General features: G+C 43.4%; 1 protein-coding gene across 1 annotated transcript in view; it reads right to left on the reverse strand.

The window, feature by feature from the left end:
- Window positions 1–27,290, reverse strand: part of Dnah14 (dynein axonemal heavy chain 14) — a 211,173-nt gene that overhangs the window by 26,768 nt on the left and 157,115 nt on the right. Inside the window, 14 exon segments of the mRNA XM_036202583.1 lie at window positions 76–178; window positions 4,080–4,290; window positions 5,510–5,666; window positions 7,476–7,561; window positions 10,388–10,624; window positions 11,194–11,392; window positions 11,467–11,640; window positions 11,642–11,889; window positions 15,154–15,398; window positions 17,551–17,672; window positions 17,920–18,150; window positions 21,494–21,709; window positions 23,260–23,400; window positions 26,892–26,987. Of these exon segments, the coding sequence (XP_036058476.1) occupies window positions 76–178; window positions 4,080–4,290; window positions 5,510–5,666; window positions 7,476–7,561; window positions 10,388–10,624; window positions 11,194–11,392; window positions 11,467–11,640; window positions 11,642–11,889; window positions 15,154–15,398; window positions 17,551–17,672; window positions 17,920–18,150; window positions 21,494–21,709; window positions 23,260–23,400; window positions 26,892–26,987 (2,466 nt within the window).

Below are 27,290 nucleotides of genomic sequence, written 5' to 3' on the forward strand. Positions count from 1 at the left end.
GAATAAGGAATGATGGTGTTCTACAGTCAAGCAGGGATGCCCGTCAACACTGGCATCTTGCCAGCTTGTCCTTACCTTCACACCCTTCTGAAGAATAGGAATTGGGAACGAACCATATGATTTTGAGCTTAACCAAAGCCTAAAGTCGGGGTCTAGCATCATATCTGGACTACTAAATCTGCAAAATAAAAATGTAAATATTAAAAAATTTGTGCAATATCTTCTTAGAGTCAGAACATTTTAATGTTTTTGTGACCTTACAAGTCATTTTAATGACAAAGATACCACTCACCACAAGGGCTTTGACAACACACAAAGAATATAAGATTCACCAATTTCTATGTCCCTTAAGTAAAAAAAAAAATTCAGAAATACTCAGTATGAAATCTTGGGAAAACTTATAAAACACGACCTACGTGAAAGCCAGGTGTGGCAGTGCCTTACTCTACTTGGGAGGGAGCAGGGGTCATGAGTTCAAGATCAGCCTTGTCCACAGAGCTATCTCAAAAAGCCAGGGTGGGGGGGGGGGAGTTCCAGGTCACACCTCGGACAACTGAACAGCAAAGTGAGTGACAGTACGTCCTGGCCGAATCGAATGAATACAGTGGGATGACACACACATGGACATGTGTGAGTGATGTGTGAGACGTGTAAGTGAGTCAATGGATGGGAGAGGAGAGATACTTTTTATTATGGTTAGCCTGTCCTCACATGATTCTTTTTCTGTGTGAGGTGTTGGGGATAGAAGCAGGTGGTAAAGCTGAGCAGTTAGGAAACTGTTTGGCAAATTAGGTAGTAATAATTCAGTCACAAATTATCATGGCATGCTGAAACTACTGGGGACAGTTTAATACATAAAAGAGGTCTGAAGGTTTCCATGAGTGGCAGATACTATAATCACAGGATCAAAGTTAGCATCCTAGGAATAATGCAGTGACACTGTATGCCTCTTGACAAGCTCCACTGCAAAGATCTAGCACATTCACCATCTTCATGACCATAGAAAGCCATCAACTACACACGAGGAAACAGCACGTAAGCTCAAGTTGAGAACTCTTTTGAGTACATCCATCTTTTGACACGATAGCATGACATTGTTGTCAATGAGGTTCATGTTTGAGATTGAGTTACCAAAGGTATGGCCAGAACAACCAACCAACCAACCAACCAACCAACCAACCAACCAACCAAAACCCTAAAACCCACTGTAATATTTTAAGTCAGTTTGTTATTTTGTGACAGCATTCATCACTATCCTAGGTGCACATGGCCTGTAGACTGCAGGGTGGACACCGCTGAAGGACATGCACAACATATCTGGCTGTGTCTTCAAAGCCATCAGAGATGGAAAGATAAAGACAGACTGAGGAGTTCTGCCATTTTAAGGTAGACTAGAGAGACAGACAATGTTGTGCAACAGAAACCACTGTTTTAGGACCTAGACCAAGAGTTCTTACCACAGAAGATACCTTGAGAAAGCAGACTCACCAGGACGAAGTTCTGCTGATTAGATGGCTGAGCACAGTGGGGCACCGAGGGGTCAAGTGACATTGCGTCTGCAGTTAACTTTCAAACAACTCAGAGAAAAAAATGTCTATTTTTAAATTAGGAACACTGGTAGGCTAATCATAAGAATGAGAACCAGAAGAGAAGGTGAAGAGGTGGGTGTATTGTCCATGTAATGCAGATCTAAAATTACTCCTAAAATGTTTAGATAATATGGGTAATAAAGTCTCTTTCCATCAAGGCTGACAACTTGAGTTTGATCCCCAGGACCCACATGCTCGAAGCAGAGAATTGACTTTAAAAGCTGTCTTCTGACTGCCAATTGTATGCTGTGGCATGCATGTACTCATGTACACAACACTTTTTCTCTCTCTCTCTCTGTGTCACACACACACACACACACACACACACACACACACACACGTGCAATAAAAATTTATAGAATAAGCCAATAATAATGAAAAGCAAAACCACCATTAAATACAAAATAAAACAGAAAAACAAAAATAACCTAAATAACCTGTAATTTCACTAAATGCTTTCCTTTTCCTCTTTTGAGTCTCCTCTTATTTTTAAATAAAAATATCATACTGTACATATTATTTCTAGCTTGGTATTTTTCCTTCTTAGCAACATACTGAGAATGTTTTTATTTACTGCCTAAATTCAGGAATCTTTCAGGTTTTTTATAGCCATTTAAAAATGTTATTTTCTTAGAATTTCTTACATTTTGAGTACATTCTTTCCTTTCTTCCAGTTCCTCCCAGACCCTCCTCACCTCCCTATCTACCCAACTACAATGTTCTTTCTCTCTGTCTGTCTGTCTTTGTCTCTGTCTCTCTGTCTCTCTAAAGAAAGAAAGGAAGAAAGGAAGAAAGAAAGAAAGAGAGAAAGGAAGGAAGTAAGAAAGGAAGAAAGAAACAAAGAGCAAAACACCACATGGTGTCCGATTTATGCTGGCCAGCTTCCTTGAGAACACTCTTCTCTGCTACTGGACACCCGTCTGCAGCTTACAGTGCTCTGAACACCTACAGTATTTACCTGGGTGTGCAATGTCCGCAGCGCCTGGAATAGTAGCGACAAAGAGCAGATGCCCTGCAAGTGTTTTAAATGAATTATGCAGGATGTGGACAAAGTCCGCATCTGTTAAAGTCATATTAATAATTAATCTTCTGATTCTTGGGTGATTCCTTAAGTGTGATTTTTTTCCCCAATAGTTTTTAAACTGCTAAAAGACTAACAGTCTCAGAATAGCACAAACTGTATTAGGAGAGACTTTAGAAATCTAAGTTGAGCAGTTAGAGTTTCACTGGAGTCTCCTTTCAGGTACTCAAAGCGTCAGAATGACAACATTGGATCTTCACACCCTTGCTCCAGTTGGGGCCATACGGACTAGGAAGACAATAAAAGACAATGGGAAGAAAAACCTGTGCAATGTGATTGGCCAAAATGTTTCTAATTTCACACGTTGCTGACTCTTCCCTCATTGTTACAACAATCACGTTTCAAAGTGCAGCAAACAAGAAGGCTGAGCCTCTGGGAATCAATCTGTGCTGTGGGGAGTACAGCCTTGAAGGGACTCTAGCCGGGGAGGTTGGAGCAGGGTAAAAATGGGCCTGAAGGAAACCCTGAGAGCGGGAGCTGAGGTCCTGGGCTTTGCTGTTTAGAGTCATGTAAAATATTATGTCATAGACTATACATGAGCAAATGCTACATAAGATGGAAAATAACCATCTAAACAGTTGTTTAAAAGGAAAAAGAGAAAAGCCAGTGTGCTCTCAGGACAGTGTTGAGGGCAGCAACGTGTTCTTTAGTGGCCCAATACATTGCTTCACGGTTGCCACTCACAGTATACATTTGTTGTGGAGTATTATCTTAAGATGAATTACATTTGTTTATGCTACAGAACATTTGTTTAATGATGCAAAGATGTGTTTACATTCTTTTATATTGCATTTGTTTAACTCCGTGAAGCTGCATTACTTTGCCTGTCTAAAACACCTGATGGTTTAATAAAGAGCTGAACGGCCAATAGCGAGGCAGGAGAAAGGATGGGCGGGGCTGGCAGGCAGAGAGAATAAATAGGAGGAGAAATCTGGGTGGAAAAGAAGAAAGAGCAAGAGAACAGGACAGGAACAAGGAGAGAAGAGAGAGGACACCAGGGCCAGCCACACAGCCACACAGCCACACAGCCACACAGCCACACAGCCACACAGCCACACAGCCACACAGCCATACAGCCAGCCACGGAGTAAGAGTGAAAGTAAGATATGCAGAAGTAAGAAAAGGAAGAAGAAAAAGCCCAGAGGCAAAAGGTTAAGAAATGCTGGCTAGAAATAAGCCAAGCTAAGGCCAGGCATTCATAAGTAAGAAAAAATTTCCTGTGTGATTCATTTAGGAGCTGAGTGGCAGGCCCCCAAAGAGCAAAGAGCCAAATAATAAAAACAAACCACCACCACCACCACCACCATTTTGGCGTTCCAACATGGGGCCACAGAAAGCTGAACAACAGGCATTGCCCTACACAGTGCAGATAATGAATTCACTCGCAGACAGACAAGCGCGGAACTTACGACTCTATGATAGCGCAGAGTCTTGGCATGAAGGAGGCTGCGAGGTGGCAGTTCTGGAGGAAAACCCATTGATGCTTGCTGTCCAGCGCCTTAAAAATGAGCTCTTCCGCTTTGGCTGCCTGGCCTCGGCCCAGGGAAATCATGGTCACCTGTGGGGTCGTCCCTTTGAACTCCTGTGCAAATCTCAGGAGGATATTGTTGAGGTCAATCCCTGCGACAACATGGAGAGGTACCTAGAACTACAAGCTCACTGAGTTCCCTCAGCAGATGCAATCCTGCACTTAATGAGGGGGTGAGGAGAGACGACAGAGCCACGAGAGAATGACTTGGGTTTGGGAATTAAAGCCTTTGGTTCAAAGTTTGTCTCTGCCACTTGCTGGCCTGTGATACAGTTTCCCAAAATCTGGGAATGGTAACTGCTCATAACCTAAGGCACGGCTGACTGGCATGCCTGTATCTGCTCGTCCCGTCATCCTCTGGTGATGGATGCTACCCTAGCTAAAACACCATGGTTTTCAAATGTGATGAAAATGGGTATGGGCGTGGAGACTTTGTGCTCAGGCTTTGGCAGCAGAAGTGTGTTAAGAACGTGTGTTGTCAAACCTTAGCTGTCTCCTAAAGAGAGGTGTGTCTCTCCTTCTGTCCGGACTGTTGTTGACATGAGCTGGCGGCCAGCTGCCTGCTGGGGGAAGGCAGCATCTTTGCAGGCGTCAGGCACACAGCCTGGTGCACCATGGTCTGATGAGAAGACCTTCAGGGAGAGGGGGTGCCCTGGACCAAGCCTCTGCCTGTGGAGTCCAAGTGGGGGCGCTATCCTTGGCGCCCACAGAGCAGAGGTAAGCGACAGAGGTGGGGGCGTGTGGGTTAGAAGGACACAGCCTACTTCCGGCAGTCACCTTGTACTTCTTTAAAAATAGCAACTAGAGAAACAGTTTACTCTGGGTAAACATGTTCCACCACAGAATGGTATGTGGTGTTTTAATGATCACTGTTAAACAGCTGGTAAATTTAAGGAGTGACCCCAACTCTTTTTAATGTGCATGAAGATATTTTCTACAAGATAATTAGCTCTAATACCTTTTTTCATCTTGATTCTTTTATATTTTTACAAAGATTCATCCTTCATATAGTTTAAAGTTTAAATCCCTTTTCAAAGATGTTAGAAGGATGTGAAGCTTTTAAACAGGATAATTGGATGCAGAATCTATTTCTCCACACTTTTTTCCCCACTTTGGGTGGTGGTGGTAGTATTTTTCCAGATAGGGTCATGTAGCACAGGTTAGCCTAAAAATATTCAGAGCTGAGGAGGACCTTGAATTTATGACCCTTTCGTCCTCACTTAAAGAGAGCTGGGATTACAGGTGTGAGGCGCTACCCTCCATCCTGTGGTGCTGGGTGTTGCCTGCTGCTTCACGGCTCAGAAAGCTCACCGTAGGAGTGAATAAGGATCAGCGGTGTTTGAGCGGTGGACTCTTTATATGATTCTTTCAGATTAACTGTAGTCTCGTGGATATATTCACTTCCCATTTTTTCAGTTATGAACTTTCTTATTGAATTCTCTAAACGTTCTGGCCGAAGAATTTTAATCTGAAAAATAAAACAGAAGACAAGGTAAATTTAAAATCTACTCAGGGGACTATTTCTGGTGGTAAAAATGAAATAAAAATAAGTGTCTGGCTCAAGCCAGAGTTTCCTGATGTGCTGTTGGGGAGGTTTAACAAGAGGGGGGTTTTCTCCTGACCACTGGTTGGTGTGGTGGTTTGAAAGAAAATGGCCCCCAAAGGGAGTGGCACTATTAGGAGGTGTGGCCTTGCTGAAGTAGGTGTGGCCATGGAGGTATCGGAGGAAGTATGTTACTGTGTGTGTGGGGGGGACTTTGAGGTCTTCTATGCTCAAGATACCACTCATATCTCAGACCACTTCCTGTTGTCTGCCAATCAAAATGTAGATCTCTCAGCTCCTTCTCCAGCACCATGTCTGCCTGCAAGCTGCCATGTCCCATCATGATGATGATGGACTAAATCTCTGAACTGTAAGCCAGCCCCAATTATAATGTACTCCTTTATAAGAGTTGCTGTGGTCATGGTGTCTCTTTACAGCAATAGAACCCTGACTAAGCCCTCTGCCAGGCTACCTTGTGTTCCTACAAAGCTCTCCTACACTCAATGAGGGAGCTTGGTTTGGCTGCACAGTACACTGTGCTCTCTGGCCCTGCAAAAGGACACTTTTCCTGGGTTCCTCCTGCTCTGCTGACCATGTCTAGAGCAAGAAGAACCCATATAGTTTGGGGTTGGAAGATGCAAGATAACCCTACTGGAAGACAATTAATCCTACCATTCATATGACAAAAAAACAATGGCACAGTCTAAGCTTAAGTGGGACAGAATACAGGTCTGGGGAGAGCTGTGGGCATGTGAACCACGTTGGGCACACATATAGTACATGTATAATGGGCATATAACTTTCCAGTGAAGACTGCCTTATACACAAACAACTTACATGGTACATTTTTACACAATGATCATGAAATACGTTCTGAGAAAGTTCAGCCTTCCTGCATGGAAGGCAGATCTGAAACTGAGAATGGGCAAGGTATGTCTGTTACTCTAGAGAGCCCTGACTAATACACCCCTCTTTCTGTCTACCGACCATGGACTGAAAAACCCCTGAAACTGAGCACAGATGAGCCTTATAAGTTGATTATCTTAGGCATTTTGCTACCTTAACAAACTTGACTAATATACAGCTAATCCCAACCTGAATCTCCCCAACCCCAAGCCATGTTCTAAAGCAGCTGAGAAATGGGAGCCGTGTAACATGCTGCCTCTATAGGTGCCACTTTGGTGGATGTAATCTAGCTGGGAGTCAGCCATGTGGCTTCTGGACATTGAACCAGGGATCAGACACATTACCTGTCATATCCTGATTGGGCCGCTATTGTCTTCTCCCTAAAGGACTGGGTCTGTTCTTATAATTTTAGCACGGAGGAGGAAGGGGGGGGGGGGGAGGGGGGGGGGGGGGGGGGGGGGGGGGGGGGAGGGGGACGGGGGGGGGGAGGGGCAGGAGGGCAGAAAGTACCACGTAGAACGGGTAGATCTCAAAAGAACAGGGAGACAATTGTGGCACCGGGCAGCTCAGTTCATCCCTCAGGGTTTTGTCTCGTCTATAAAGGATGAACGGCGGCGGCGGCGGCGGCGGCGGCGGCGGCGGCGCCACCACGTGACAAAACACTAGGGTGGAATGCTGGTGCCTCCCTCTACACTAAGATTCAATAAACCATAGCTTGCCGAAGTCAGCATATTTTGCTTATAAAATTTAAATTGTGAGGGGTCCAAACGACCAATAAGCTTACTTGAAATATTTAGAATTGTAATCTTTTGTCTTAACAAATCTTACCAAGATAAGTCTTTGAAATGGAGTGAGTTTTTCCCAAGGAAAATTTATAGGTTTCAGCATCTCATCGTTTTCATTCAGAAGTTCAGCTAGATACCATCAAGAGAAAGAGACTGGAATTAATCACCAGACAGCTGTGCCACTAAACTATGTTACTATACAAACAAGTTATAAAACTATGAAAGGAAACATAGTAATTTAGTGCTATTCCTAGGACTTGGGACATCACCATCCATCATCATGAAGTAGACATAGGCTCAAATGATGTGGGTGAGTAGGGATGTAACAGGGTGGATGAGGCTAGGGATGTAGTGATGGCCTACAAGGCTGAAGGAAAATAAGAAGCCAAGGCCCTCAGCGCCTGCTCCCTCGGGTGAGTTTCAGTGTATAGATAAGAGATTTCTACTCACAACAGCTAAAACAGATGAGGAGATGAGACCCCATAGGAGCTCAAAGAGGATTACCACAATCTTGAGAACTTCACAGTTATTTATTTTTGTACTGACTTCTCTCTCCATGGTGATGGAGTCTTGCTGGGGAAGTGAGATGCCCTCTAGGCCTTGTTTCCAGCCATACTTACTGTTCCTAAGTACCTTGCTTCCCTGGCATTTCCCCAATGTCTAACTTCACATACAACTGGATTATAAAAGAAATGTTTTTAAAATGTGCTAATATTTTGATTTTTAAAAATCCCATGGTGTGTGTAAGTTCAATCACAAGTGATAAATTTGGAGTTGTTTGCAAAATAAAAGGATCCTCACTTTACAAGAAGGGTTAACTGAGTTCCTTTACACAAAAATTATTGACTTTTGTCTTATATTAAAATGTTGTAGGGATTGCAGATAGATTGGTGATAAATGCAAAAAAAAAAAAAAACCAACAAAAAAACAACAACAGTGATCCTTGAACAAAACTGTGTGGGTGAAGGCTTCTTCATTAGAAGTGTCTGGAAAGCAAGGAGGTAGAAAAATAGATATAATTGATACCATAAACAAACATCTTACTACTTGTATAGTTCAGATTCTATCAACCAATAAATAATAAATGGATTTAGAAAAAAATATACAAAATGTTACCTACATTAATAGTATTCTTATAAACAATCAAAAAGGAGATAAGCAATTCATTTTAAAAATGAATAAAGTATGTGTGTGAATAGGCAAATCAAATCACCAATAACCCTTAAAAAGTTTCTTGCTAGTATGGCAATTAAAATTAAAGTATTCTGTACTTTTCAGGTTGGTACAACCCCCAAAAGATAAAGTTTTCTTTTAGAAAATGAGCAGGTGGGCTGGAGAGATGCCCGGTGGTTCAGCGCACACACTGCTCTTTCTAGAGGCCCAAGTTTGAATCTCAGCACCCAAATCAGATAACTCATAAGTGCCTACTAACTTGAGCTCCAGGGGCATATGACACCTCTAGCCTCTGTGGGCACCTGTACTTATGTGTACATGCCTTCACACACAATTACTTAATTAAAGATCATAAAAACTTTCAAGAAGACTGGGCATGCACACTGCTGGTGAAAATACGTAATTTAGGTTTTTAAAGAAATCATCCTGGTGGGGACTTCTCACATGAAAAGTGTCTCCTTCGGATGAGCATTTCTACTCCTGGGATCCTCCTTCCGACAGAAGGGAAGCAGGTGTGAGAATATTGATATTATTGGACGACATTATTGTCCATTATAACAAAACTCTGCAGGAAAAATGGAGAATATTGTGGCAGCGAACAGACTAGCCTGTGTCCCAAGTGGGGGTGTCATAGTTAAAAGGGTGAGAAAGGGGGTGCAGAGCTCAGAGCAGAAATAGAAAAGGAGAAAATATGACAAGATGACAGCCCTTAAAAGATCTGTTTGTGCCGGCCAGTGGTGGTGCACACTTTTAATCCCAGCGCTCAGGAGGCAGAGGCAGGCAGATCTCTGAGCTGGAGGCCAGCCTGGGCTACAGAGTGAGTTCTAAGACAGTCGGGGCTACGCAGAGAAACCCTGTCTTGAAAAACACAAACAAATGGATCTGTTTCCTGTGCAGTTCTTCCCTGGGCTTGTTACGTTTTTCATGGGTATCTTTTTCTTTCTTTTTGTGGTCCTGGTGATTGAGCACAGGGGCCTTGCCATGCTAGGCAAGTGCTATCCCACTGGGTGTATGTCCAGATCTTGCTTTTATTTTATTATTATTATTATTATTATTATTATTATTATTATTGGAGACAGGGTATCTCTGTTTTCTTGGAGCCTGTCCTGGACTAGCTCTGTAGACCAGGCTGGCCTTGAACTCACAGAGATCCACCTGCCTCTGCCTCCTGAGTGCTGGGATTACAGGCGTGCGCCACCACCGCCCGGCTCAGCTCTTGCTTTTAGACCATGTCTGTTACATAAAATTAGAATCTAGGAAGAGATGCAAGGTTCAGAACCAGAGTGCCATAATGATATGCTGATATATTTAATGTTTCCGAAGTTCAGAACTCATACCAGTTTCTTACCTGTAACAGTGAAATTCATACAAACCACTTCCTTATTGTGAGGATTGTGTTGACTCGAACATGGCACATGGAACATATCAATGTTCTTCATTTCTATTTGTTGTGATCTACCCCCCATTCCCTTTTTTTCTTTTTTCTTTTCTTTTCTTTTTTGGAGCTGAGGATCGAACCCCGGGCCTTGCGCTTGCTAGGCAAGCACTCTACCACTGAGCTAAATCCCCAACCCCCCTTTTTTCTTTTTTGTTTTTCAAGACAAGGTTTCTCTGTGTAGCCCTGGCTGTCCCATAGCTCAAACTGGCCTTGAATTCAAGTGATCTGCCTGCTGTTGTCTTCAAGTGCTAGGCATGCCTCTTAAGATCCACCTTTATACACTGAGGATCTACACATGCACGCACACATCTGTTAGGCTTCCATTAGAGCGCTATGTTCCGTACCCTCCTCCGGTGGTCTGGGACTTTCCTGAAGTGAAGCCTCACGTGAGGAGAAAGGGCTGCCCAGTAGAGAGTACACAGCCTTAGTCTCCCTAAAGGCATCCCACTGCCATTTATTGGACAGGAGCGACTTGCAGAGAAGAGAGAATGGCTCCATCTGGCTGCTGATGTACTGGCACTGTTTCCATCTCAGGTCCGTCACCCACTGAAGATGCTCCTTTCTGCGACTTTCAAAGATGCCTAACAGAGAAGGGAAAACGGTCACGGAAAATCCTTCACCTAGTGACTCACTACGGAGTGGATAATTACAAGTATGGTTGTTGAGCAAAGAGCCACTGCATAAAAAATCAACCAGAGTGGCCGGGGACGTCCTCATCCAGACCACCACAGACAGGCATGCTTTATGGCTCAAGTTGTCAATAGTAAGGGAAGAAAGGGGCAGGAAGGGGCTGGCGGTGGCATTATAATCAGTGTGTGTGTGTGTGTCCCTATTCACTACCACTAGATAGTCTGCTTTACATCAGGACCACTATCATCTTACTAGTTGTGATTTATTTAGTCATTCACTCACTCAGTAATGACTTAGGATCATGAGTTCTAGGCTAGCCTGGCTATACAGTGAAATGTTTTCTCACAGACAAAGAAAGAAAGACATGCTGACTGCATGTTCACACATTCGTGATGCTGACATGGAATTTGGACATCGATCACAGAAGTAAACCTCAAAATCTCTTAGTATTTTATAAGGGAACATATTTCAGTGTTTTTGTTTTTTTAAAGCCATATCCAGAGAAATTATTTTTACTTACTATTCAGTCTAGGCTTGGATAGTATATTTTTAATATTTATCAAAATGCCAGAATACAAAAAGATGTTCCATTCTTCTTCTGGTAGAAATCCTATGTCATCAGCCACCAGAGTGTCATTGGAATTCTCTCTCATGATCGAGACACAAAGCCAGAAGGAGAAGCAGAGTTTATGCTCATTAAAGAGAGCAGAAGAGACCACCTAGAGAAACCACAACCATTACTTGAGTTCCGAGAGGCAGTGCTGGAATAACTCGTGGTAAAAGGATGGCTTACCCTGAACACGTTTCTTGTCAACTCATGGGTTGCGTTTTTTGTATTCTCTGTTAAGGGATTCCTCCTACGTTTCAGATTCTGTTGACTTGAGACACTTAAAGAGACCTCACTGCCTTTTTCCAGAGATGTTTCGTCCGCTTTCCAATCATGCTTTTGTTCTTTGGTTTTGGAAACCTGTAGAGGAAACAAAAATTTGCCGGAACCACTCCAAGGAGAACTGGTACATGTGCTCCACCTGGGTGAGGCTGGCGACCACAAAGTAGAGCAGCGCGCCCCGCGTGGCTATGGGGAGGTAGTTCTTGCGAGTTGCTTGAATTTCACGTTCTGCCTTTTCTGTTTCTTTGATACGTTTGGAAATTTCATTTGAAGTCATTTTGGATTTTGTTAGGTTTTCTACAATTTCTTCATCATCTAACACACTGCCTAAAAACGAACAAAGCATGAATTTAGATGTCGACATGGCAGCTAGCTCTTTCCCACTCTGGGCAGTGTGAATGTTTTCACTGTGAGCCTTTTGTCAGCTTTCTGTCCAGATCGGTTCTTCTTTTTCTTTTCATAGCAAAGCAGAGTTGGAAGTTTTATTAAAGACATTTTAATTTAGAATAAGACATAAGATTTAGGAGAAAAAGAGGAGCTCAGAAAAAGTAAAGACAGACCCAAGTGTGGGCATGGACTTCAGGGAAGGGTCACTCAGACAGTTTAAATCATATCATATTTCCAAGAAGTAGCACTGACAGAATGCAGGCCCCACCTTCCACTCCCTTTTCTTTCCTTTTTCTTTCTTTTTCTTTTTTTTCTTGAGACAAGGTTTCTCTGTGTAGCTTTGCGCCTTTCCTGGAACTTGCTTTGAAGACCAGGCTGGCCTCGAACTCACAGAGATCTGCCTGCCTCTACCTCCCAAGTGCTGGAATTAAAGGTGTGTGCCACCACTGCCCAGCCCACTCCCTTTTCTTAATTGTGTTTGTGAATTCTGTATTTATTACAGGAACATAATCAGTAACAATTTCATCATAAAGAATACATTTGACCTTATATACATAGACACACACAGACACACAGACACAGACACACACACACACACACACACACACACACACACACACACACACACACACCTATACCCACAGACAGACACAGAGACATAGACACAGGCAAATAGGCAGATAGAAAGACAGATAGACAGATAGACACACACAGACACACACAGACACACACACACAGACACACACACACACACACACACACACACACACACACACACACACACACACACAGAGGCTGGGGATGTAGCTCAGTGGTTGGAGTATTTACCTACCTGCACAAGACCCTGGGTTTGATCCCTAGTCTCCCCCCACCACTTATAAATAAGCATACTATTATTTCATGTAACACACTGTGCTACTTTGTTTTGACCAGTGAGGGCCATTCTTCAAATTATCAGACTGCAACTCTTCTTTTGAACAAGCACCATGTTAGACAGACAGAAATTCTTCCCACTTCAAATATTTCAAGGAAGTTCTAAGAGATTCATTATAAACTTCCTTTCCTTCTCTCTGTCTCTGTCTCTGTCTCTCTCCTTTTTATTTCTCCCCTCCCCCCTCCCTCCCTCCTTCCCTCCCTCCTTCCCTCTTCCCTCCCTCCCTCCCTCACTCATTCCTTTATTTCTCCCCTCACCCCCTTTCTTGAGACCAAGTCTTGCTATGTAGATTAGGATGACCTCAAATTCAGCGACACAAGTGCCCCTGTCTCCCAAAGTGCTGGGATTTAAGGCATGTGTCACCACACCTGGCCTGCTTAGTTATATTTTTAAAGAGCTAGAAAGATGGCTCATCACTTAAGAGCAGTATTGCTCTTGTAGAGGCCCCGAGTTCTGTTCCCAGCACTCATGTCCTGTTCCTGGCACCAACATGGGGTGGCTCAAATCTCCCTGTAACTCCAGAGGATCTGGAGCCCTCTTCTGGCCTCTGCAGGCACCTGTGCACTCCCCTCAAGTACACACAATTACGAAATAACAGAATCTTTAAGAAAGATTTCTTTTTAATTAAAAATCATTTTTTAGTAAACGTTAGCAGCTAAAATGATCTCATCCTCTAATAAGACAAAAATCTGGTAGGGCGTAAATATCAAAGGCATAATAGAAGCAGGTATTTCTCTGATGGACATTAACTTATTTTCACTTGTTTCATATGAGTGGTTCACAAAACCAACCTAGAAGTACTTCAAACTTCGTCAAATTCTGTTTTTTTTTTTTTTAATTTTTTATTTCATTTTTTTCTTTTATTGAAAATAGATTTTTTTTTTCTTCAAGACAGGGTTTCCCTGTGTAGCTTTGCGCCTTTTCTTGGAGCTTACTTGGTAGCCCAGGCTGGCCTCGAACTCACAGAGATCTGCCTGGCTCTGCCTCCCGAGTGCTGGGATTAAAGGTGTGCGCCACCACCGCCTGGCAAGATTTTTTTCATATAATACATCCAGATTATGGTACCCCCTCCCTCTACCACTCCCAGACCCTCGCTACCTTCCCTCCCATCTGTATAGACCCCCCCCCCCCCCCCCCGTCTCTGTCTCTCACTAGAAAGCAAATTGGCTTCTAAGGGACAATAATAAAATAAAATACAAACACGCCACAACAGGATCAAACACACAGAAGGAAAAGAGCCCTGGAAAAGGCACAATAAACAGATAAAGCTACCATGACACACTTGCTTGCACACTCAGAAATCCCATAAAAAGCACAAAGCTAGAAGCCATAATATATTTGCAAAGGATTCGTAGGCTGAAAGAAGAAAAAGCCCTGATATGATGTTATGAGACTAAGGCAAAAGAAAGGCCTCCTCCAGGCCAGCCTGGGCTACTTAGAAAGACCCTTCTTTTAAAAAGTCAACCAAAAAAGTCAATAGAAGCCAGAACCTGTCTGTGAAGTTCAGGGTCATACAAACGTGTACAGTACTCATTGGATATTTATATTTAAAAAGACAATGAATAAGTGCAATAAGTTTATAGAGAATTTCTCTATGTAATCTTGAGAACTAATATGGTTGAGAAACATATTGTGTCTCCTCATGAGACATGAATTAAAACACAAAGACAGTTTCGGGTCAGATAAACTGGGTTTTGTCCCGGTTGACTTAGGTGTGGTTACATCAGGGTGAGCTGGGAAGAACTTGACATCAATTTATATTTTATTGCTACAAAAATATTCTTAGCTATTCTTCCAACAAGAGGAAAACAATTTTGACTTCTTTGCTAATAAATACCACATTTTAATGTGATATTTAAGAATCACATGAGGTTGGGGGTTTAGCTCAGTGGTAGAGTGCTTGCCTAGCAAGTGCAAGGCCCTGGGTTTGATCCTCAGCTCTGAAAAAAAGACCAAAAAAAAAAAAAAAAAGAGTCACATGGTTATTTCTCTGTAAAAAGTCCTTTACGATCAACATACTTGGTGACCCTAAGCTCAGTGTTTGGTGGTCAAATGTGTATAGAAAGAGCTAAGAAAACATGGATGCCGAGGAACATCAAAATTCACAATGTGAAATTGTGACATGGGTGGGTGGGACTCACCCATCCCAACTGGCTATCTGGTAGTAATGGAGGTTTGGCATTTTGGGTACCAATTCTGAAAATAACCTCATGGTTTCTTCTTCGGACTTTTGTTTACGTCTATTGAGCATGCTTGGCGTCTTCCCTCACCTTCTGTTTTCTGCAGTATGGTCAATGTTTTGTCCTCCAGCTCCTCCAGAGTCACAGCATCAAGAGAAATACTCTCTAACAACTGGGCGCGCTGGTTTTCTAAATGAGGAACTTCATGCCTTACTACTGTAGATAAGAGCTGATCTTGCAAGCCCTGGAATGTCACCGTGAAGTTGATAATTGTAACAAAGTTATAAACTGATGGAGAAAAGTGGGGGTTGTCTAGTTCTGTAGATAAGTATAGCCTAAAAAGAAGAGAGACACCAGTTATTCAAAGAACTTACAGAAGAATAAGATGAAACCGAATGTTTAAATAATATAAAATATATCGTTCTGGAAGTGAAAAAAGATTCATTTTTAGTGTTATTCAGTTTTGTACTCAATGCATGATCTTCATTTATACTATGTGAACAAATCTGTGTTTAATACTTTAAAAACAGCCATAACTTATATCCTTACTAGATTTAAGCATAAGGTCAGGGTAAACACACAGAGTTTTGATGCTACTAATCATCGTAAAGAATGGTTTCTGTGGCTGAAGTTGTAAGGGGAATTGGGGCTGAGGTGGTAGCCCCTTTGGAGCTACTGGACTTTCTGGCTGAAGGCCAGCCTGGGCACAGGGGAGGGAAGGGCAGGAGGGATGGTGGTGGTTTAGAGCAGGTAGTGAGACCAAACGAGATTCTAGGTCTTATTTTGTTTTTATAGCAGTTAAGAAGAGCAGGGACATGTCCACTCCACTTTTAAAAGGTGAGGCTGAGGCATGGCCTGGGAGATTGGGGATCTGGCCCCACATCTGCCTTTTAAAGCATCACCCCCCTCCCCACCTTCTGGAAGACATCTATTCTGGGGATTAGTTGGCCACAGTTACTATGACTCCCGTGGCTCTGCCCACAAAGAGACAATGCTCACACAGCCCCAAAGGCTTCCCTGGGAACTGCGCTTCTGTGGTCGTCAAATATTACCACAACATAGTTCTCTGTGAAGCTGCCTGGAGGTGGGAGGTAGTTTCCTGCTGGGCCCTCAGATGCCATGCAGCTGAAGTGAGGAGCAGGAGAGAAGCAGGCCAGGCAGTTTGGGGGCGAGGACCTCACAAATGAACTGTTCTGATTCCTGTCCTTGGTCAGAAGCCAGGAACATGGAATGTGTTTAGGGGCACTGGCTACTGTTCTGGTTCCTTGCTATATCTCTCTTGAAGCTACTGAGAGACACATGAACTCCTGTGAGGAGATGAGTGTGTGACCTACATGAGCCCCAACAGAAGGATCCTTGACCGTGACACAGCTCTGTGACCTGCTTTTGCTATATGGAACTCTGAATCCTGCCTCTTACGTCTCACCCAGGGACCCAGGTTAAATTCCTCTCCAAGAATCACCCTTGCTGTTTCCCACAGAATTCAGTGTTTGAGTTCAAGAGACAGAGGATCTCTAATTCCACTAGCCCCAGTGCCTTGGTGGATGTTGGCTGTCTAGGAGCCCAGTCCTCCATGGTGCTCATCTGAGGCAAAGAAGTCTCTGTTGTTAAGGATTCCAATTGTCCTTCCTAGTACTTCCACCTCCCTGGGCAAAATCTTTTTTGTTCTGAATACTAAATATAAAGTGTGTGTGTGTGTGTGTGTGTGTGTGTGTGTGTGTGTGTGTGTGTGCAAGCTAAAGGTTGACCTCAAGTATTTTCCTCAAATGCTCTCCACCTTATTTCCTGAGACAGACTCTCTCAGTTGGCAAGGATGGCTGGTCACTGAACTCTAGGGACTGGTCTGTCTCTGCCTTCCCCAAGCTAAGACTGTACGTGCATGTCACCCTTCGCACACGTGTGTTCTGGACCTGGGTGCTCATGCTTCACAGCAGGAACCGGCCGAGCAACCACTCCAGGCCCAGATTTTTGTTTTCTAAAGTGGCCAAAGCTTATTGTGCCTGTGTTGGTGCTGGTCAAGGGGATCAAAGCAAACTTCTTGGGACTAAGCGGGCCAGGCTTCCAGCTTGTTGACTATCTACTCAGCCCTGGTCACAGTTCCCATCACATACAGCCTGACCACACCGATAACACCCACTCTCTGAATGTGGGGACAGCCATAAACCACGAAACCCAAAGGAATGTTGATGATACAACTACCCTTCCACTTAGGATCACACTCCTCAGGATGGATGCACAAGGCCTTCCATGTTCCTTATCTTAAAAAGTAAAACATAAGGGGGCTGGAGAGATGGTTCAGAGGTTAAGAGCACCGATTGCTCTTCCAGAGGTTCTGAGTTCAATTCCCAGCAACCACATGGTGGCTCACAGCCATCTGTAATGAGATCTGGTGCCCTCTTCTGTATACATAATAAATAACTGAATAAATTTTTAAAAAAATAAATAAAAATAAAACATAGGACTGGATTTGATTATGAGAAGCATTACCTGAACCTTTCATTGTAGTCAATCTCGGAATCATCAATTCTGATGTAATAGTGCCCTCTTTTCTGGTAAACATCTTTCTTTAGAATTGCCTTCAAGCTGGGAGTGATTGCTTCAGGGACATTCTGAAAAAGTCCAACAGACGGAAAAAAAAATGTCTTAGATAAATCAGTTGAAAAGACACATAGTTGATACCATAAGAGAACTAAACTATGTGCATGTGTGCACATATATAGTACATGCACGTAAATGTAATTCTGTATACATTTGTTTGACAAAGATCCTGAACACTTAAAACTTCTACATTTATGCTCATTGCATATAACAAGGGGTTCAATAAAAAGAAGAAATTAGGCTCTATTGTCCAAATACCTGCAAGAGGATGCAGCCTCCTGCTTGCATGGCATTTTCAATTGCTTGGCGGTGACTGCTATCTTCAGCGGAAATCTCCCGTAGCCGGGGCCCTTCCATCTGACGGATCCAGTGGAGTGCTTGCTTGTGGGGGTCAATCACCAGTGGCCACTGCTGGGTACTTTTAATCAAGATGGCATTTTCTGCTGAGTGCTGACCGAGGGGCAGCCCTTGATTATGCCATCGGCTTATCTGGAATAGAAACACTAGTATTTATTATTTATTTATTTATTTATTTATTTACTTACTTACTTACTTACTTACTTACTTACTTACTTACTTACTTACTTACTATTTTAGAAACTTCAGCTCAGCCTCAGGTCCTGTAAAGGGTCATGAAGGATCCTAAACAATCATTGCATTTGGACAAATCATCCTTAAAATGACTACGGGAGCAAACAATTTAAAACAAGTTGGATTTTTGTTATGATGAGTAATTTAAGACATTGTGGAAACAGAAAATAAACATAAAGCCAGGGACCCATTTCCAGGACTCTCAGGCTCTGTACACATAGGAAACACACAATCATGTGGAGCTATGAAAACCAACAGAAGTGATTCTATTTCTCACTCATCACCTATCAAGCACATGTATTCATTAACTCATTAAATTTCTACAAACACTCTAATTTTTCAGATGAAGAAACTGAGGCTGGAAGTCCAGGGACATACCTATGGCCACAGCATCAGAACGAGATGCACATCTAGCCCTCGGCTCAGGGGCTCACTCTGCCTGGATGAACCTCCCTCTCTTCATGGCCTCATTTTCCCTGCCGGGCTGGCTGCCTTGGGATGAACCCTGATCCCCTTGAACCACACTAGCAGCTTTTGTCTGAAGTTGCTTTTTAGGAATAGAAGACTCCTTGAGGCCTTAATTTTATCAAGTTGGAAGCTCCGCTGGGTGGAGTCTGCCCTTCCCTCTGCTCCAGTGTACATCAGGCCTCTCCTTAACGGTGTAGGTCTCCTTAACAGCTGCAGCTTCCTCTGCAGTGTCTTGGCTGTGACACTAAGCTTACTAGTATGCCCTTCTTGCCATCACTCTTTAGTCTCATGTTCGGCAAGTTCTCAGGACATGGGCAGAAGGCAGTCAGCTTCTTTGCCAAACTATCGCAGGGATGGCATCCATCTTAACTGCCATTAAAGTCCTCAGTCCCCCCAAAGCCACGTTGCTCTCAGCATTACTGATTGCCTGTTACCTACTAGAGTGGACTATTAATCTCTGTTTATAGCATTCAACTGCTTTTCTAGTCCAAAGTCCCAAAGTCTTCAACATTCCTAAAAAAAAAGAACACAGTCAGGTTCCTCACAGCAACACCCTACTCTCTGGTACCAACTTCTGTATTAGTTACTTTTCTTTTGCTGTGACAAAATGCCTTGACCAAGGTGACTTATGGGAGGGAGAGCTTAGGTGAACTTCATGAATCCTTTATGGCAGGGGCACGGCAGTAAACAGCAGGCATGGCTGGAGCAAGAAGCTGTGCTGTGGAGATCGCTCTGTGTAAATAAAGTTCTGATTGGCCAGTGGCCAGGCAGGAAGTATAGGTGGGACAAGAGAGAAGAGAATTCTGGGAAGTAGAAGGTTGGGGAGAGACACTGCTTACCACCGCCATGAAAAGCAACATGTAAAGACACTGGTAAGCCACAAGCCATGTGGCAAAGTATAGACTAACAGAAATGGGTTAATTTAAGAGAGAAGAAGTAGATAACAAGCAGCCTGCCATGGCCATACAGTTTGTAAGCAATGTAAGTGTCTGTGTGCTTTCTTGGTTGGGTCTGAGCGACTGTGGGACTGGCGGGTAAAAGAGATTTGTCCTGACTGGGCCAGGCAGGAAAACTCTAGCTACAAAGCTGAGTGCTTGTCTCTTCAAATACAAGCTTGAAGCAGAGAGAGCAAATTGGAAGTAGGCGAAACTTTTTACTCTCAAAGCATGCCTTCAGTGATAGACTTCCTCCAGCAAGGCTGCATGCTCCCCCAACATCTCTCCAAAAAGTGCCACCCAACTGGGGATCCATTATTTAAATATATGAGCTTATGGAGGACAGTTCGTTCAAGCCACTCCAGTAGGTTTATCTGTTCTCTCTCTCTCTCTCTCTCTCTCTCTCTCTCTCTCTCTCTCTGTTTCTTTTTAATTTTTAAAATGTTTGCTTGACTAGGCTGAGCTCAGAGAATCCTGAAGAGAGGGAAGGAGGATTGTATGAGCTAGGAGATCAAGGTCATCACAAGGGAACCCACAGAAACAACTGACCTGGGCTCAGAGGGGCTCACAGAGACTGGGCTGACAACCAGGGAGCCTGCATGGGACTGACCTAGGCCCTCTACATATGTGTGACAGTTGTGTAGCTTGGTCTACTTGTGGGACTCCTAACAGTGGGAGCAGGCCTGTCCCTAACTCTTTGTCTAGTTTATAGGAACCTATTCTTCATACTGGGTTGCCTGGCCCAGCCTTAATACAAGGGGAGGAGCTTAGTCCTACCTCAACTTGATATGCCATACTTTGTTGACACCCATGGGAGGCCTGCCCCTTTCTGAACAGAAACAGAGGAGGAGTGGATTAGGGTGTGGAGGGGTGGTTGGGGGAGGGCATAGGAAGAGAGGAGGGAGGGGAAACTGATGTCAGGATGTAAAATAAATGAATGAATTAAAATGTTTGCTTAATATTGGAAGTCATGTTATCAATAAACAAATTTAGAATTATTAAATAGTTCTGGAGAATCAAACCCATTCTTAGTGCAAAGCAAGCTTTGATAATTTAGTACTCCCTTCTGGGCCACAGAGACTGTTTCATCTATTTGTAATCTGTGGTATATTTTCTCCTTTTTAAAAAATTCGCAATCTTAATGTTTTAGACATGTTCTTTCTAAATAACACATTTGTGCTTTGGCGTAAACTATTATGTGCTCTTGTGACTTTAGACTTTTAAAAACTGGAGCATTTAATTCATATACATCTAATGCAATCAGTGATGTGGTTAGATGTGGTTAGATGGTCATTCATTATGAAGCGGAGGAGCTGGTATTTCCTCCCGATCTTATAGGTTGTAAGGTCTATTTAAGTAGAGTTATCATTGAAGAAGCTAATCTAAAATGAGGAGGATTAAATAGTAGTAGGGATTTCTCTTTTTTAATCTTTTAAATACCCACAAAGGACATATATAAATAGACAATAGATATCTATTGGTAAATATAAGTCTATGCTTTTGGCTATGGCTAAGAATGCATCCAGGGTTCAATAACTGCACTAATTTTATTACTAAAAGGAGTTTTAGAGAGAGAAACTGGCGAGATTCATTACGGCAGGGTGGTAGGATTACAATAGGAAGAAGAACATTTTGTGGATTTATTAGACAAACAGGACTGAGATAACAAATTGAGGCATTAGATCTGCAAGTTAAAAAAGAAAGAACAAAAGGCTGAAAGACTTCAATATTTCCATTTGTCACAGTAATTTAGGAAAAAAATCCGTGCTCAACACACACTTCCCCAAACCAGCCACCAACAAAAGCCAGTTGACTGGATAATGGAATTCTGGTACTACCTCGTTTTTTTCTGCCATCACTTCCATCAAGGAGAATTTGGACGACAAGGGGATTCTGTACTGAGAGCAGAAGCCTTCCCACTTTGCTATCACCAGCTGGCGGAACTCGGGCGTTAAGACTCCGATGTAGACAATGCATGCGGACGAAAGAAGGATGTCACCACAGATGCCTTTCAGCTTGTTGTCTATTTCATTGATTGTTTCTTGCCATCGAATCTAAATGTTAAAATCGAAGTCAGTTTATTGAATTGATAATTATTCATGAAATATTTATGTGTGTGGTAGATATTTGTGCGTGCATGTGTGGACATGCACACACTGGGTGTCTTCCTCTAGTGTTCTCCATCTTATTTGACTTTTTTGGTGCATGTGTGTGTGTGTGTGTGTGTGTGTGTGTGTGTGTGTGTGTATGTGTGTGTGTGTGCACACGTGTGTACATGTGTGAGCATAGGCCGTGTGTGCATGTGCAGGTCTGCAGTGAAGGGCAGAGGGCCACCTCAGGTGTCTGGCTGTATTCCTATCATAATCCCTTGAGACAGGATCTCTCACTGAACTTGGCAGCCCAGCCAGAAAACCTCAGCAACCCTCCTGTCTCTGTCCCTCATAGTGCTGGGGCTACAACCAAGCAGGACAGCCATGCCCAGCTTTTTACGTGGTTGTTGGGGATCTGAACTTAGATTCCCATGCCTGCACAGCAGTGTTCTTACTCACTAAGCAATCTCCCTGGACTACTCCTGTTATTTATTTACTTATTTATCTGTTGGAGATAAGGTCTCTCACTGAATCTGGAATCCATCAACTTGAGCTATACTAGCTGGCCAGCAAGTCCCCAGGACCTGCCTATTTCTTCCCTCCAGCCCTGGGGTCCAGATGTACTTTTCATGTCTCAGCAGGGAGACAGAGGCAGGTGGATCTCTGCGAGTTCCAGGCCAGGCTTATCTTCCATAGTGAGTTCCAGGCCAGCCAGAGCTACATAGTGAGCCTTATAAATGAATGAATGAATGAATGAATGAATGAATGAATGAATAAATGAAATGCCACTGACTTCATGTTCAGAGGAGGAAGTTAGAGTGCAGGGAACATCATGCATGTGCTTGGTTGGGCAGTGGAGAAAGCATGGTTAACAGAAACTCACCCCTCAAGGCTCTGAAGATCAGGAATGATGCTGGTGCCCCCACTCAGCAGTCACTGGGCGCTTAGGGACATCAGTCAAGTTTTGAGGACAGCAATCTCTCTCTGGTTGGTATGACTTTATACCACAACCATATTGCTGTCCCTCAAGAGCCTTCCACAATATATTAATTTAAATAATTATAACAAGTTAAAGTTATCTTGAGGATTTTGTAATATCCTTTGGGTAGGTGCAGTGTAATTAAACCAAGACTCTAGCCAGCTTATTAGGAGTGAATTAGAAAAATTTAAAAATCAGAGAAAACAGAGCAAAATGAAGTTTTCCCTTTCCACTCTAATGACAGCTATTTTCTTTTGTCTCCATCCACTCACTCAACCTGCATTGTTCCAGGCTGAGGAAGAACAACCCAACATGGCCATTGAAAGGCTCTCCCTGGGCCTCGTCAGACAGAAATGTGCTGCTCTCTTAGCCACAGGGGAGAGGAGCCCTGGCCAGGCTCTGGCAGGACTCCTTTGCTTCACCGGAGTAAGACTACTGAGATCCGTATAGGATCGGATACTGAGGCGGTTCTCTGACATGCAAGCTGCTCCCATAGAAACCAGAAAAGAGACTGAAAGGCCAAGGGAAGCCATGCCTTCTCGTCTTCCAGGACAGTTAGCAGGACGGATGCACACTGCAGACGCTTGGTAGCCAGCTTCTTCCGATTGGCTAGTTGATGTTTTTCAACAATAATATCTCTGTAGGATGTGTGTAGAAACTGTAAATGTTCTTCAATCTGAAAGACAATTAAGTCATCATTGAGAAAACGTCTCGCTCTTACTTGGATTACAGTGGGTCATTTTTCGTGTAATCACCCCCCTTTCGGGTCCTAGCAAACCTTCCCATATGGATTACATGGTCAATGACATGTACACCCAGGAGCAAGCGGTTCTCTTGCCCTGAAGTGCTTGAAATGCCGCCTGCCTTCTGCAAAAACTCTTCTCGTAACCCCAAGCATTTGAAGATTCACCATTTTCTAATTTATTTGTTCACAAAGATAACTCTAGGCCATATCTACATTCATTCTCTAAAGGAAATGGCTGAGGGCTGGGGATGTAGCTCAGCTGGCGGCATGCTTGCCACACTACAAGAACATCTAGGATTAATCTTCAGTGTTGTGTAAAGCCAGGTGCACTGGCACACATGCCTACACTTAGGAGCTAGAGAACGGAGGGTCCCAAGTTCAGGGTCATCCTCAGCTACAAAGAGAGCACATCTTAGACATCTATTTCAAAATAAACAAATAGTAGAAAGAAGATGGCTCCACTCCAGATATGCTGAGCAGACCTGAGGATAAGCAAGTCAGGATGAGGGATGAAGCAAGTCTGAGGTGGTCCCTAGAAAACACACTTTGCTGGCGTTATGGTTTGATGTGAAATATTCCCCACAGGCCCGTGTGCTGAAGGCTTACTCCCCACCTGTGGCACTGTGAGGGGGTGGCATAGCCTTCAGCAGGAGAGACGAAGTGGAAGGAGGTCCAGTCATGGCAGTGTGCCCTCTGAGGGCTATCAGGCCGCGGTGCCTCTCATGGCTCCCATTTGCTTTCTAGCCACCAGGAAGTGAACAGGCCCTCCATCCCTCCATGCTGTACTGTGTCACATGGGCCTGACATATATAACCATATATAACCGTATACACAGAATTGTGCTTACTATGATCTCTAATTTTTTCTCATCTTTTAGATATTTCTTTACAAAAGTATGAAACTAAATTTTACAAAAATATATTTTGTAAAAATATATGTATTATGGGCTGGAGATATAGTTCTGTGGTACGATTAATTTTTAACTGTATTTGTGTGTGTGTGTGTGTGTGTGTGTGTGTGTGTGTGTGTGTGTGTGTGTGTGTGTTCATCCATGCAGGTGTCCATGGAGGCCAGAAGAGGGCATCGGATCCTCTGAAGCTGGCTAACATGGGAGCTGGGAACAAAACCCAGGCTCTCTGTAGAAGCAGTGATGAATCATCTCTTTAGCCTCTTGTTAACACTTTTAGATATTGTCTTTGCTTTTTTGTTATTTTTGTTTGTTTGTTTGTTCGTTTGTTTTTTTGAGACAAGGTTTCTCTGTAGCTTTGGAGCCTGTCCTGGACTAGCTCTGTGGACCAAGCTGGCCTGGAACTCACAGAGATCCACCTGCCTCTGCCTCCCAAGTCCTGGGATTACAGGTGTGCGCCACCACTGCCCGGCTGTCTTTGCTTTTTATTCTCCTGTCTTCCCTCACTCCTCACGATTTAAGTGCAGGACATAGCCATGAAATTAAACATACAATTATGTGGTGGTTACTGCATTTCCTAAAAGATGCTTTGATGAGGGCATGGGTGATTAGTAAGTTCTAGGCCTGTTTCCCTACAACTTTCAGAGTTTTCTGCAGTAAGGCCCAGAGGGACAAAAGACATAGATTTGAAATAGAAGAAAGTATGTAACAGGGGGAATTCCCATAAAGAGCATAAAGCCAAGGGAGTGAACTATAGCTCAGCAGCACCATGGGACTTGTACTTGAGAAACACGCTGAGCAGGTCCACTGAACTACCGTGAGTTGTAAGTCTGTTTCAGGGAGAAACTGGGGTGTGTCCTTGCTGCCTCTGGGCAGAGTCAGACTGCTTAGGTTCCGACACTCACTGGCTAGGTGGCTGAGTGGATGGACATAGTGTGTGTGTGTGTGTGTGTGTGTGTGTGTGTGTGTGTGTGTGTGTATGAATGAATGGATGATGATGGACCGAAAGCTGATGTAATGCAAACCTTTCAGCTTTGAGAGTGTACACACAGCCTCCTCACCGTTCTCTTTGCCCAGAATGTAACACGACTTTAATAAGCTAGTTTGCCATGTGTGTCATCGTATGCCATCTACTCAGAATGTGGCAAATGTCAGGTTGATGACCGCCATTCTGGCTCCAGCTCTATACACTAGAGAATTAAATATAACTTTATAAATTAACAGAGTAATTGCTATTAATAGGTAAAATGAGGAATATATGAATCCAGGTTGAAACTGGTTAAACTCTTTCTTTCTCCTGTGTGTGTGTGATTTTTTTCAAGGTCAGGGTTTCTCTGTAGCTTTGGAGCCTGTCCTGGAACTCACTCTGTAGCCCAGGCTGGCCTCAAATGTACAGAGATCTGCCTGCCTTGGCCTCCTGAGTGCTGGGATTAAAAGTGTGTGCCACCACTGCCTGGCAGATACTGGCTGAACATTTTTTTTAAAATAAATGGTTTTTTCTTTATTATTATGTGTTTTAAATTTTATACATCAGCCATGAGTTCCCCTGTCCTCCCCCTCCTGCCCCCACTCCCACTCCCCCCCCAGCCCCTCCCCTCCATTCCCATGTCCTCCAGGATCAAGGCACCCCTGGGGATTCATTTAAACCTGGTAGATTCAGTACAGGCAGGTCCAGTCCCCTCCTTCCAGGCTGAGCAAAGTGTCCCTGTGTAAGGCCAAGGTTTCAAACAGCCAGCTCATGCACTAAGGACAGATCCTGGTCCCACTGCCTGGGTGCCTCCCAAACAGATCAAGCTATTCAATTGTCTCACTTATCCAGAGGGCCTGATCCAGCTGGGGGCTCCACAGCCTTTGGTTCATAATTCATGTGCTTCCATTTGTTTGGCTGTTTGTCTCTGTGCTTTTTGCAATCTTGGATTCAACAATTCACACTCTTGCAGACCCTCCTCTTTCTCGACAGTTGGACACCTGGAGCTCCACCTGGGGCCTGGCTGAGGATCTCTGCATCCACTTCCATCAGTTACTGGATGAGAGTTCCAAGACGACTGTTAGGGTGTTTGGCCATCTGATCACCAGACTAGGTCAGATCAGGCTTTCTCTCGACCATTCTGGCTGAACATTTTATAGACTAAAGTTATAAAGATCTCTTGGAGAAATTTGGTGAAATAGTATTATGTGATGACGAGAATTAATACTATTGTTATTTATTATGTAGTTTGGATGGAGAGCTTCACACATCATATCTATATTATTTATGTAGTCCTCCCATTTACAAGCCTAACTATACTATTACTTTTGGTAACTCAGCTCTCCTGAGACAATGGCTTCTCCACACTGCACCCTTGAGTGCTAGGGATGGAGTCTCAGGCCCACATGCTACTAGACAACGCTCTGTCACTGAACAGTACACTCAACCCTGAGGAGATTTGTTGACTGTTCCTCGGCAATATTATGTAGCTCTTAAAGGCATTGAGAATTTCACAAGTAACACAACAAACTGGGGCCCAGACCTTACCAGCTGCAGACCTCTTTGTTTTTCAGCCAGCCTTTGCTTTGCTATTCGAAGGACATTCTGAGCTTCGGCGACTTGTGCCTGCTTGGGACCCACCACCTTCATGGGAGTGAAACATCCAGGGGTTCAAACAGTTAGGTGTGTGGTTTCAAATGTCTTATGCTTGAGAGACATTTATAGATATCTCTTTAAAACAAACCTTCCTGGAATTTGATATATGCACATGAGGGATATAGTTAGTCATGGACAAAATATTACATCAAACAAATGGAAAAGTAGCACAGCTTTCAACAAATATTTAAAAGAAGCACTCTATGGAATTAGTATAACATATGAAAACCTATGGATTTCAGTGGGCATTCTTTCCACAGAGGTCCACTTGAGCACTGCTAAGTACAAATC

Source organism: Onychomys torridus, chromosome 11 (assembly GCF_903995425.1).
Source record: "Onychomys torridus chromosome 11, mOncTor1.1, whole genome shotgun sequence".
Classification (NCBI taxonomy): Eukaryota; Metazoa; Chordata; class Mammalia; order Rodentia; family Cricetidae; genus Onychomys; species Onychomys torridus.